The following is a 12,971-nucleotide window of genomic DNA, read 5'->3' on the forward strand; positions in this document are numbered from 1 at the left end:
ACACTTCATTTAGTTCACTGGCAAGCACTAATCTGTCAATAAGAAATTTCTGACACTTAAATATAAGGTGGTTAACGGTTCCTTCTTCAGCTTCACAGAAAGTACAGATATTGTTTTGTATCAATCCAAGTCTGGCAAGGTGTGATGGTGCAGCATTGTGTCCGTAGCGCAACCGGTTTATAGTAGTGATAAAATCTCGACTGGCTTTTTGCAGGTTATTATACCATGGTCTTGTAGGCAGATTTTCCTGAATGCTTCCGTACCATCTTCCTTTTCCTTGGTCTTGATCTTTACTCCACATTTGTTCCCATAACATATTTACAGATAGATTTATACAAGACAAGTAATCGGACATGGGAATATACATTGCCTCGCTAACGTCAAGTGCATTTATGCCTTTGAAGGCAACATTGTCTGCTGTTTCATTGCCAGTGATTCCTTTGTGAGAAGGAACCCACATAAATGAAACTTCTACTCCTTTAAGATGACACTTAAATAACAATTCTTTAATTGCATATAAAATAAAATTAGTTTTAAAACGAATTTTCAAATGTTCCAACCCTTGAAGCAAACTTAAAGAATCACTTATTATTAGAAAATATTTACAATTATCTACATTACCAATTCGCAGAAGGGCCTGATAGACTGCATATGCCTCTGCAGTAAATATGGTACATACTTTCTGCAGAAGAAAGCTCTGAGAAAATTTACATTGAGGATCATAAATTGCACTACGCACATGATCCACACCTTTGCTTCCATCAGTATAAATAGTGTAGTAATTATTATCCGAAAGGAATTGTAACATGTCTTCATTACTTTTAACAGAGTCTAGTATTTTAATTGGTTGCATAATGCTTCTGTAGTGTGAGGAATAACATGGCCAAGGATGTTGCTTTTTAATTTTACTACAGTTATTTTCAATTTCCAGAAAAATGTGAAACAACATTGGAGAGTTGCCAAGAAGAAGACCCTCTCCAGTTGCCAAGGAACCAGACACATTAACTCTATGAGGTAAAATCTTGTTTATTAATTTTGTGTTATTAGAATATAATAACTTGAGGCAATATCTTTCAGCAAGCATTAGGCGTCTTAAGATAAGTGGCATTATATGTGTCTCAACTTCCATGGCCCTTATTGGAGTTGAGCACATTGCTCCAGATATAATTCTCAGAGCCCTGTTCTGCAGAATATCCAATTTTTTTGCATGTGGACTATTTAAATATGCCATAGCACTATAATCAAAATGACTCCTAACTATAGCTTTATATAAAACAGATAGAATCTTGGGATCAGCACCCCAAGAGACACCAGCTAAACATCTTAACACATTTATACCTTTTAAACTGTTTTTAGAAATATATTTCACATGTTCTTCAAAGGTCAGCTTTTGATCAATGATGACACCCAAGAATTTTTTGGATCTTACTCTATCAATGGACTCCCCACTGTACATAATATTGCAAGTTGGATCATCATCACCAAAAATCATTAAGCTGCTTTTTGTGGCATTTATATTTAAATTTAATCTATTGTTATAATACACACCTAATTGATCTAAAGCTCTATTTATGTTATTTATGGCAATCTGCAAATTATGGTTACTACTGTACAAAACAATGTCATCTGCGAATTGGAGAATACTTACATTACTAGTATCAACATATTTACAAATTTCACATGTGTACAAATTGTACAATAATGGTGAAAGTGTGGCACCTTGCATAGTGCCTTTAGAAGTTGATCGAGGCCCATGTAAAATATTATTAAATTTAACAAATAAGGTTCTATTGATTAAAAAATTATATATCCACTGACATAGTCGGCCAGGGATACCAACATCGGACATAATATTGACTAGGATGGTTGGGTCAACATTATCAAACGCTCCTTGAACATCAAGGAAAACACAAACAGTGTGTGACTTTAAATTATTTGACATTTTCAGGTCGGAGATGAGTGAAATGAAACTATCAGCGCAACTTCGCCCTCGACGAAAGCCGTACTGCAAATATGGAATGATACCATTAGCCTCCACAAACCAATCTAAACGGACTTTAATCATGTTTTCAAATAATTTACCAAGACAAGATGACAAGGAGATTGGGCGATAGGAACTAGCCTGTTCTGGAGATTTATCTGGTTTAAGTATTGGAATAACACACTGTGATTTCCAGGATTCAGGAATAATTAAATTAAGCCATAATATATTAAGAACATCAAGAAATAACTTCTGGGCAGATACATGAAGCTCTTTGATTACAATATAAGGAAAATTATCTAAACCTGGACTTGTGTTACGTCTGGATCGTAGACTAGTTATGAATTCATGCCATGTAAATGGTTCCATTAAAAACTTTGAATTGCTATTGTTATTATTAATGTTAAAGTAGGTAGGTAGGGTACTAGTATCCTTTAAATTACTATTATCTGATAACTTATCTAAAAATGGAGTGATGAATTCGTCCTTGTATGATCTAATATTGGACTTGACACCTTTAAACATTTTAATCATATTCCAAATCTTGCTCATAGGGGTAGTTCTGTTAAAAGAATGGCATAAATTATTCCAACCAATTTTCTTTTGTTCTGAAATAGTTCTTTTTTTCAATGCGTCTAATTTTTTATAATTTATATAATTTTCTATGGTAGGATCTCTTTTATACAGTTTCAAAGCATTATAGGATGCAATAACACTTTGCTCACAGATCTCGTTCCACCAAGGTGTAGGAGGTCTGCTAGCAAAATGAGTAGATTTGGTAAACTTTGGGATAATTTTATGCATAAGGGCATCAAGGCGATTGCAAAATTCTGTATAAGTGGCAAGTGGGTCATTAACATTTACTGAGAAATCCTCAAATATGCTCTTAGAGAGTTCATTATATTTGCGCCAATCAGTTCTTTTGTACAAAAATTTATCCACAGGAGCATTGAATTGATATTTTTCAGCTGTCAAAGATATTATGGTTATAGTGGGGAAATGGTAGCTACCCATACAATCGTCATGTACAGACCATTCACAAAGAGGTGCCAAGCAATCACTAGTAAGGCTGACGTCAATGGCTGAAGGGTTAATTCTAGGGCGGTTCACTGTAGTAAAACTACCATCATTTAGGATACACAAATCACACTCATTAATAACATCATATAGATCTTTACCACGACCCTTTGTTGATAAGCAACCAAATGCAATATGATGAGCGTTAAAATCTCCGCCAATAAAGATAGGTTTAGGGAGGTCTCTGATAGCATTGCGCAGCCTCTTCAATCTAATGTGACCATTAGAGGGAGGACAGTAGACGCATAGAACAGTTAGGTTACCGCGTTCGGTAGATACAGAAACAGCTATAGTTTGTATGTCCTCATAAAAGGTTGTATTTAAAGTATTGTATTTCAAGTATGGTTTAATTAAAATTGCAACACCATTGTGAGGATTTTTAGACAGTCTGTAGTGAAGATTATAACCAGGAATTTTAAAATTGTGATGTTCTTTAAACCAAGTTTCATTGAGTAAACATATATCAATGTTTTTATCTTTCAAAAATTTAATTAATAAAGGCTTTTTACTATTGGCACTTTGAATATTAAACTGCGCAATACGTAACTGAGAATCTCCAGAGGGACTTAAGTCCATTATGAAGACAAATTTTTAATAAGCCTATCTTTTATGGATGCCGTGGTGATCGGCACCGGATCAGGATTGTTGCCCAGCTCGATCAGTGTCTGTACCAGGGCCATTAGTACATTTTTATCACCGAGGATCTGGGCTTTGAGGTCCATAGGCTGAACCTGATTTACAACCTGTGATGCAGGTTTGTTATTTACATTTTTATTTACATTATTTACATTTTTATTTACAGGTTTTGGCAATGGCTTGGTTTGGTGTTTTGTCAATGGCAAGGATGGATATTCATTGTCAGTGTGTGTTTTAGTTTGTGCTAGGCTTGCATAAGTAATCTTGTTTTTCTTTTCTAATAGTTTTTTAATCTTAATTGGACATTCTTTTGATATAGCCAGATGAGGACCACTGCAATTAACGCAGGAGATCTCATTTGGATTGGTACATTCTTTGTAAAAGTGTTCACCTGAACATATAGAACATCTTTGCTTGCCATTGCACACTCTAGCAGAGTGGTTAAACTTGAAACATTTGAAACATTGTTGAAGTGGTGGAATATAATCGAATACTCTATAGGAAAATAGATCATATTGCACATTGTCTGGTAATACATTGGATAAGAATGTTATGCTGACTGTTTGCAGTGGAACGCGATCTTGTCCTACTTTCTTTGTGAAGCGTCGTACAGATATAATTTCGTAAACGGAGCTTAGTTTACTGTATAGATCTTTGTTTGAAATGTTAGCTGGAACAAATCTTATAATGCCAATCTTCTCAATTTGCGTTGCGCTTATGTATGCCTTCATTTTGTGTTGTTCTAAAAACGCAGAGTTGTTTAGAAAGTTATTTGCCGTGTTATGCTGTTTAAAAGATACTGCAATTTTATTTGCATTTACTCTCTGAATTGCCGTCACACCTTTTATGCCAGTAGTAAATATATGGTTTAAATAAATAGGGCTTTTATTCCCTAGCCTGTCCTTGGAGTCAATGTGTTCCACAAACACTTTAAACTCAGTTGTTAACGAGTTTTCCGGAAATAGTCTTTTATAATTAGGTTTAAAATACGGTAAGTATTGTTCATTAGACCGCTCACCGCCGCCGCCATCGTCCTGGAGACCATCGCCACCGCCTTTGGAGCGCTTGTGAGAGGTGGGCGGGTTATCCCCGCCCCCCCCGTTACCAGTCATCGCTAAAAACTATCTGCAGAAAAGTTATGTACAGAATCAACACTAATATATACAAATTTAACTTATTTACACAATTATTCAAGAATTTTAAAACTTGGAGCGAAAAATTTCAAAGTTCCTTGTTTGAGTTCCCGCCAAAAAAAAAACTCTATAGAAGCTTTTATGTGATTAATGTTGCCAGAAGAATAAAATTGGGGGTCTAAGAGCCCTAACACACTACCGCACCGCACCAAGGTCACGTCACGGTACTTGGAGGATACAACTAAACGGAGTAGCCATTAACAGGCTTTCCCCTCTGTCGAAAATAGGCGGCCAACGGTCATACACAATGTATGGACTGACGTTTATCTGACATGGCTATTTTTACGTTACGCATACATTTGACGTTCCCCTCCCCCGCAAAAATCGGCAAACTGTTTTGTACAGAAAATTACAGACATGGCGTCTCCGTTTGATTATATCCTCCAAGTCACGGTACGTCTCACCCATGATATAGTAATAATATGGATTGGGCTTGAGTGGTGGGGAAATTGACAGAACGGAATAGTCTTATGTATCTTTCAGTAGGAGTAGCAAATAAAGCGCTATTATTGTTTGTTCTTGTCACAGTCTCACATTTTTTTTTATTCTCACCGTAAATTTAGTATGGTTTAATGTTGGGCAACAAATAAGGCCCCATTCGCACGAACGCTTTTAAAACGCGCGTTAAAAAATCGTTTGAATGACATAAATGGATACATGTTTATTTATTTATTTATTTATTTATTCACACGATGGCGTTGGCGCCAAGTTGGCGCTTTTTACCAAGCTGTGTTGGATTTTGGACTTTAAGCCTTGGTCATTAAATTGAATTTAGCGTGTAGACAGATTCAAGCGCTTTTTAACGCGCGTTGAAAAAGCGCTCGTGTGTTGGGGCACTAATTCGACCAATCATTTTGTCGCATTGCGTATGTTCTGTCCCTCAGACGTCTGCGTATAGCTCATCTATAGAATCTCACCATCTTTGACCGCACCTTTAAGTGAAAGCGAGATAGAGACATTTCTTTCTCGCTCTCACTTATAGGTGCGCGATGCGGTGCGGATTTGTGTTATAGCCGATTTAAACTCTCGCGCGAGCCACGAGACGAGACTCGAGTCCACCATTTAAGCTTTGGATTCCTCCGAAAACGGTGCCGTCATATTACGGCCGCTATATAGCGTTGACTGACGTCACTAGAACGTTGTCTATGTAAACACGATGGCGCGGTTTCCTAGACGGCGTTACGCGAGGGCATGGCATGAGTGGTGGGGATAACTGACAGAACGGGATAGTCTTATGTATCTTTCACTAGGAGTAGCAGAGAAAGCGCTATTATTGTTTGTCTTTGTCACAGTCTCATATTTTTTTATTCCCCACCGTAGTTTATGGTGGGATACAAACAATGCGTAAACGTCAAATTGGTGTGAAACATATGAACAGTGCAAAGATTATCAGGAAAAATATTGAAATCAGTGTTTCGTGTGCATGTAGTAGTACTTAAAAATTCAACAAATATGGTGAATTGCTCAGTTTTGCGCTGTACAAGTGACTGCCGGCAAAAACAGGACAACGTAACATTTCACAGGTAAATACAGTATTTTATACTTCGGTCACATTATCATGCTTAGTAACAGCATCCTACAATCTATATCAATTAAAATCTGAGTAGAAAAAGCATTTACAGTAAATAATAACTCGGGTAAAAAAATTAACCTATAAATATTTCCTGATAAATTAACCGACCAAATTACGTACGCATATTGACAGTAAGCCGTCACCCTTTTAATAACGTGTATTCAATTTAGTCGCATTGCTATTATTCGAGGGATACCAGCCCGTGATGCATAAAATTACCCCAAAATTCGGGTATTTTGTATTTTAATAACATTTTTATAAATAATTTTGCTGTAGAACTGGACATATACGAACAATAAAATTGAACTGTGTTTAAATTAGAATGTAAATTATATTAACGTTATAGGGGGTTTTGCCACGACTCAGAGAATCTAATTCTATGATATGCTGCAGGCACTAATTCTTAATTTTGCAATAAGAGTGACAGATTACAAAATGAATATTTCGTTTATTACCTCCAGATTTCCACAAGATGCAGGCACGCGTGCTAAATGGATTTTAGCAACCGGAAGGAGAAACTGGGCACCGACGCAAAACTGCCGGATATGCTCAAAGCATATTACGAAAACCTACCTTTTCTATTTCTTCCTGTGGCACACAGTATGCTAATATGTATAATGAATCGCTTAATGATATAGACATTTTTGTTCATAGTTTGTCCGTTTTCAAGAACAAAGTTCGGCATATTTTGTTTACTAGTAATTGAAAAATTGTTTCAAGTAAATATTTTGCATTGTTTTCTTACTTTATTTGCGTGTTGTACTCACAACTATACCTACTGGTAATTTATAATTAAGTAACCTATTTACTTTTCATTGTAATAGTCAACTTAGTAACGTATGAAACTTTAGGCCTATTTTTAGTAATTTTTGTAAGACTTATTTGTAAAAGGCTGTTTGTTTTCTACATAAATAAAAAAAAAAAGAAAATTGGCCCATTGATATTTTATTTATCGCTGCGTCTTACGTAGGCGAACTACTCGCGAACGTGATTAAAATTACCCCAATATTTGATAATATTGGGGTAATTTTTACCTATATGGTATCCCCGGGTTTGTGACGTCAGCTATGTCTATCCCTTACGGGGGCACGCGGTAGGCCACATCTATAGAAATACTACCATCTATGGTGTCGATAGTTTCGTGAATAGATAGCGGTGACGCCATTTTGAATAAATGACACGAGATTCGAATAAATGATTCCGTACTACGATTATTTTCCTCTTCTGATGATATTTCATCCTCCAAGTAAATTATAGATGATCAAGCAAATCTTGTCAGTAGGAAAAGGCGCGAAATTCAGAATTTCTATGGGACGTTATCTCATCGCGCCTACATTTTTCAAATTTGCCGCTTTGACCTTGGTGGATGACGGTGTGTTATGACGCCGTGGTACTTTCCACATGTCGCCACCGTAAAGACGGCCGTCTTTTGCGGCCGCTATATGACGGCCGTCATAATATATGACGGCACCGTTTTCGGAGGAATCCAAAGCTTTACACTCGCGTTCGGCTTGTCATTCGGTTATAAACCTTATGCCGTGCCGTTAGTGTTTAAATTATATTAGCTCGACGAGCTTGCGAGCCACGAGACGAGCCGCAAGCCCACCGCTTACACTCTCGTCTCGTGGCTCGCGCGAGAGTTTAAACGGCTATTTAGGCTAACCGCAACCGCATAAGCCAGAGGGCCTACCGCTTCACACTTACGTACGAATTTACAAGTGCGACAGAGAGGCAACACGTCGAACGTGGTTCGCGGTAGGCGCCCTGACTGTGTGTGGAGGGAACTATAGAATTTTCAATTCGGTTTCCGGAGTTAATTCCGTGCGTCGTGGCCAGCCACAGACGAGAGCACCGGACCCAGTGAACTCATATAACCTGACCGGACCGCGCAGCTAGCAGTTAAAAAATTCTCTTCCCCTCCTACTTTTTTATAATAAAAAGATCGAAAAAAGTGAAACGTAGGGGCATAGCTACGGTTAATATAGGTAGTCTGTGCGGAAAGAGAAGAGTCGTGGAATGTATGGAGCCCAATACATTCCACGACTCTTCTCATTCCGCACAGACTAATATACATCAAATCTTTTATGTATAAATATTTTTCATAATATCAATTCAGAGAGGAAAATAGGGACTACGTTTGAGTGGATAAAAATAAAAACACGAAAATATGCAGTTGTTAAATCTCTTATATTAGACTATGTAAAATAAAAACGTACTTTTATAACTAATAGACCTAATTAGTAATAATATTTACAGACAACCAGCCATCAAAAGTTATTATGTTACTTATCTGCAGACATTTTGATAAAATATTTGGTTTATTTTGGTACAGTCTGATGCAAATAGTCAAACATACTCAAAAATATTTAGCAGTCACTCGGATGACACAATAGCCAGTGCCAGAGAGGACACAATGTTTTTCAAGATCTGGTTTTGTAACATACCCATATCAACATAATTTTTTTGCAGACTAAAGGTAGTTTCTGTTAGATTAGAAGCATAGATAATTTGCATGTGACTGTACTGAAAAGAGTATAGTTTTCGAAATATTTTCATTTCTTTGCTGCCAACATTACTCCAGCTATGAGAGCCGTAATAGTGAATCCTTGTGCTACAATGCGGAGACGCATCATAGTCTGAGACATCTTGGATCGCCCTTGCCTGAATGACCAAAGCCCGTATGATAATGCACCAGCAGTTGCTAAGCAGCCTGAAAAATTAACAAACAAGGCATTAGTGATTAATCATGATTAAAACATACGCTAAAATCTGCCCAGTCTCTAATGTTAACAACTATCTATATAGTTATTTTATTGTACATTAACGTTAATATTCGAACACAATCTTGTATTGTTATATGAATAATAAATAATAATAATAATAAGGACTCTGGATGAGGCGATTACGCAGTATCGCTCCACTCCCAACACTAGGCCACGATTACCACGTTTGCCTATGAATAGACGCAATCTAGCGCTAATGGGAGCCCTAAACGCTTTACTAGAGCCATATTTGCGGACTAGTAAAGATTTAGATGATACGCACGCGATCATGTATTGCGGAGCCATCGCGGCGTGCCGTGTTGCACGAGTCAAGTTTCCGGACTCTGAACGTGCACCTAGGACCGCCGGAGGTGCCCCCGCATGGCAAATACGGATCGAGCGACGTATCAGCTCCTTTAGGACTCTTATCGCAAAGCTGATCTGCTTCAGGGGGGGCAACAATCGCCCCCGAGTAATGCGCTTTGTAAACCAGGCGTTCGCGGGGACGGATATCAGGCCCCGCGACTACATGGCCAACGTTACGGAGCGCATCGACTTTCTAAAGCAGAAAGTCTATGCATGGGCAAACCGTATTCGCCGCTACAGAGAGCGTGTGGATCGATTCCAGCAGAATCGTCTTTTCCAGAGTGACCAAAGGAAGGTGTACCGAAAGTGGGAGGAAACTAACCTTCGTGAGTCCGACACGCAGCCGCCGGATCCTACTGTCATGACTGACTTCTGGCGTAGCATCTGGTCGGTGCCTGTCGGACACACCGAGGGGAGTTGGATGAATGTTGTCGAGCGTGAGTGCGAGTCCATCGAACCTATGGGGGTAGTCACTATCACCCCCGATGACGTAACTTGTGCCATCCGCACGACCCAGAACTGGAAAAGTCCTGGGCCGGATGGATTGCACAACTTCTGGCTAAAATGGTTCCGATGCTCGCACTCCTGCTTGGCAGCACAATTTCAACAAGCCCTCGAGCTTGGTTCTCTCCCACCTTCCTTAACAACTGGTGTCACCTTCCTGCTCTTCAAGTCCGGTAGTACCACGGAAGCAAAAAACTACAGACCCATCACATGCTTGCCTACACTCTACAAGCTCCTTACATCCATTTTGAGAGCAAAAATCAACGCGCACATTGTCGCAAATAATATTTTGGCTTCCGCTCAAAATGGATGTAGGGTTGGGTCCCGTGGTACTAAAGAGCTCCTCCTCATAGACATGACCATATGCCAACAAATCCGGCGGAACAAGGGGGCCCTCTCAGCCGCTTGGATTGACTACAAGAAGGCCTATGATTCGGTGCCTCATTCATGGCTGGGGAGGGTCTTAGAGCTGTATAAAGTTGATGCAACTTTGAGAGCCTTCCTAAGCGCGTGTATGGGGCGGTGGACCACAGTCCTTCGTCAACCAGGAGGCGGGAATGACCGCTCTGGTCCGCAGGATTTTATAAGGATTGAGCGAGGAATCTTTTGTCAGGAGGCAACAAAGTGCGCGCCTTCAACGCCTGGGTAATGCCCCTACTCACATACTCCTTTGGCATACTAAGGTGGACTCAGACCGAGCTGGACGCCCTGGATCGGAGGGTCCGATCACTGCTCACCGCACATCGCATGCTACACCCACGCTCGTCAGTTATGAGATTGTACATCCCACGGAAATGTGGAGGCCGAGGCTTCCTAAACGCCAAGGATCTCCACAACCGCGAGGTGTACAATCTCAGGAATTATTTCCTTAACAACGAGTGTGGGATGCATCGTGATGTGGTGGCAGTAGACAGGAACCTCACGCCACTCTCCTTGGCAAACGAGAACTGGCGCAAACCTGTGGTACTAAGTACTGCGGATCGCAAGGCGGCATGGGAGAGTAAGGTGCTACACGGGCGGTTCTACAAGGCCCTCACGGGACCTGATGTGGACCTGCTCGCGTCGGTGAACTGGTTACGATTCGTGGACCTCTTCGGAGAAACCGAGGGTTTTGCCTGTGCAATTGCGGACGAAGTAATGATGACGAACAACTATCGGAAATATATCCTGAAGGACGGTACGGTCGACATTTGTCGGGCATGCCGCCGTCCCGGAGAGTCACTCAGGCATATCATTTCCGGTTGTTCTCATCTTGCTAACGGCGAGTACTTGCACAGACATAATCTCGTAGCCAGGATTATTCACCAGCAGCTTGCTCTTCTATACGGCCTTGTGGACCGCGAAGTACCGTACTACAAGTATTCACCTGCGCAAGTTCTCAAGAATGGTCGTGCCACACTCTATTGGGATCGATCTATCATCACTGACAGGACTATTGTAGCCAATAAGCCTGACATTGTGATAATAGATCGATCGCAGCGCCGGGCCGTGCTCGTTGACATCACCATCCCCCATGATGAGAATCTCGTGAAAGCCGAGAAGGACAAGTCTAGTAAGTACCTAGACTTGGCTCACGAGATAACCGCCATGTGGGATGTTGATTCGACGATCATTGTCCCGATAGTTGTTTCAGCGAACGGTCTAATAGCGAAGAGTCTCGACCAACATCTTGAGAGACTCTCGCTAGGTGGTTGGATCAAGGGTCAGATGCAGAAGGCGGTGATCTTGGACACGGCGCGGATAGTCCGCCGGTTCCTCACTCTGCAGCCCTGACCACCGGCAGCTTGGGCCTTGCCCCGCTGCTGGCGGCAACCTAGGTTAGGTTTTTTATAATATGTTTATACGTATTTTGTATTGTTTTTGTAAGTGTTTTTGTATTTTATTTTTATATCCATATTATAAAATAACCTAACTTAAGATGATAAATAAATAAAGAGAATAATAATAATATACCGATAATAATATCAAAGGTTTTGATACATGGTGCTAGCATAGGTTTACCTGTCTCTTGTTTTTTTTTCTGCAAGATTTGTCTTACAGACCATACAAAAAAAAACAAGTAAGTATTAAAGACACTAATTGTAGGATTGATAGGTAAAACCTATGCTAGTGCCATCTGTAAAATACTTTGCCAGGCCAACCCCATTACATCAATAACACAATATGTAATTATAAGAATCCTATTTAAGTTTACTTTAAAATTGATAGCAGTTTCTTCTACCCTACCATTTGTAAAAATAAGTTGTTGCTAATATATCAGCTGTAAACTGTAAATAGAAGCATACTAATAAGTACCGAAACTTTTTAACACATACCTATAGGGACGAAAGGATTTTCCTCAAATTTTCTTGAAAATTTTTCTTTCATCGTTTCACCATGATGCGCTCTTCCCATATCTTTGCGCAGTTGCACCCAATCCAAATCGGTCGGTTCTGGTTCCGTCGTCATTGTAAACAAATTTGCTAGTAGACTAGATGTGTAAATGAAGCAATTTTCTGCTTATTATAGTTTTTCTTGCACAATAAAGCTTTTTATCAATTGTGCCTGATAATTTAATGCTAAAATAGAACAACAAATATAAAATGACAGCACAGACAATAGCACAGACAGGTGCGCTCGTGACATAAGGATTCTGTCACTGTCAATTCAACATCATCAGTCATCACTATCATCAGCTGCAATGAATAGTGCACAAACTATAGTATTTGAAACTTTAAAACTCAAACAACTGATTTGATTTAACAGATTAAATTTTATTGAATGTAGAAAAAAAAATCTCATAATAATTATCTTTTTACGTCTGGCAATGAGATTTCGAACTTTTGATCTTTTGTCATCATTGTCATCAACGACTGACCAATAGAAACTAGGAAGTCTAA

At 39.4% G+C, this 12,971-nt stretch overlaps 1 protein-coding gene across 1 annotated transcript; it reads right to left on the reverse strand.

Moving 5' to 3' along the window:
• Nucleotides 1–8,932: 8,932 nt before the first annotated feature.
• Nucleotides 8,933–12,636, reverse strand: LOC134651462 (HIG1 domain family member 2A, mitochondrial). The gene is made up of 2 exons (XM_063506572.1): nt 12,408–12,636; nt 8,933–9,170 (listed from the first exon to the last, which is right to left on the reverse strand). The coding sequence occupies exons 1-2, from the start codon at nt 12,538–12,540 to the stop codon at nt 9,013–9,015; spliced, it is 291 nt and encodes a 96-aa protein (XP_063362642.1). The 5' UTR covers nt 12,541–12,636; the 3' UTR covers nt 8,933–9,012.
• Nucleotides 12,637–12,971: the final 335 nt, after the last annotated feature.

The sequence above is a fragment of the Cydia amplana genome, chromosome 10, assembly GCF_948474715.1.
Source record: "Cydia amplana chromosome 10, ilCydAmpl1.1, whole genome shotgun sequence".
Taxonomy (NCBI): Eukaryota; Metazoa; Arthropoda; class Insecta; order Lepidoptera; family Tortricidae; genus Cydia; species Cydia amplana.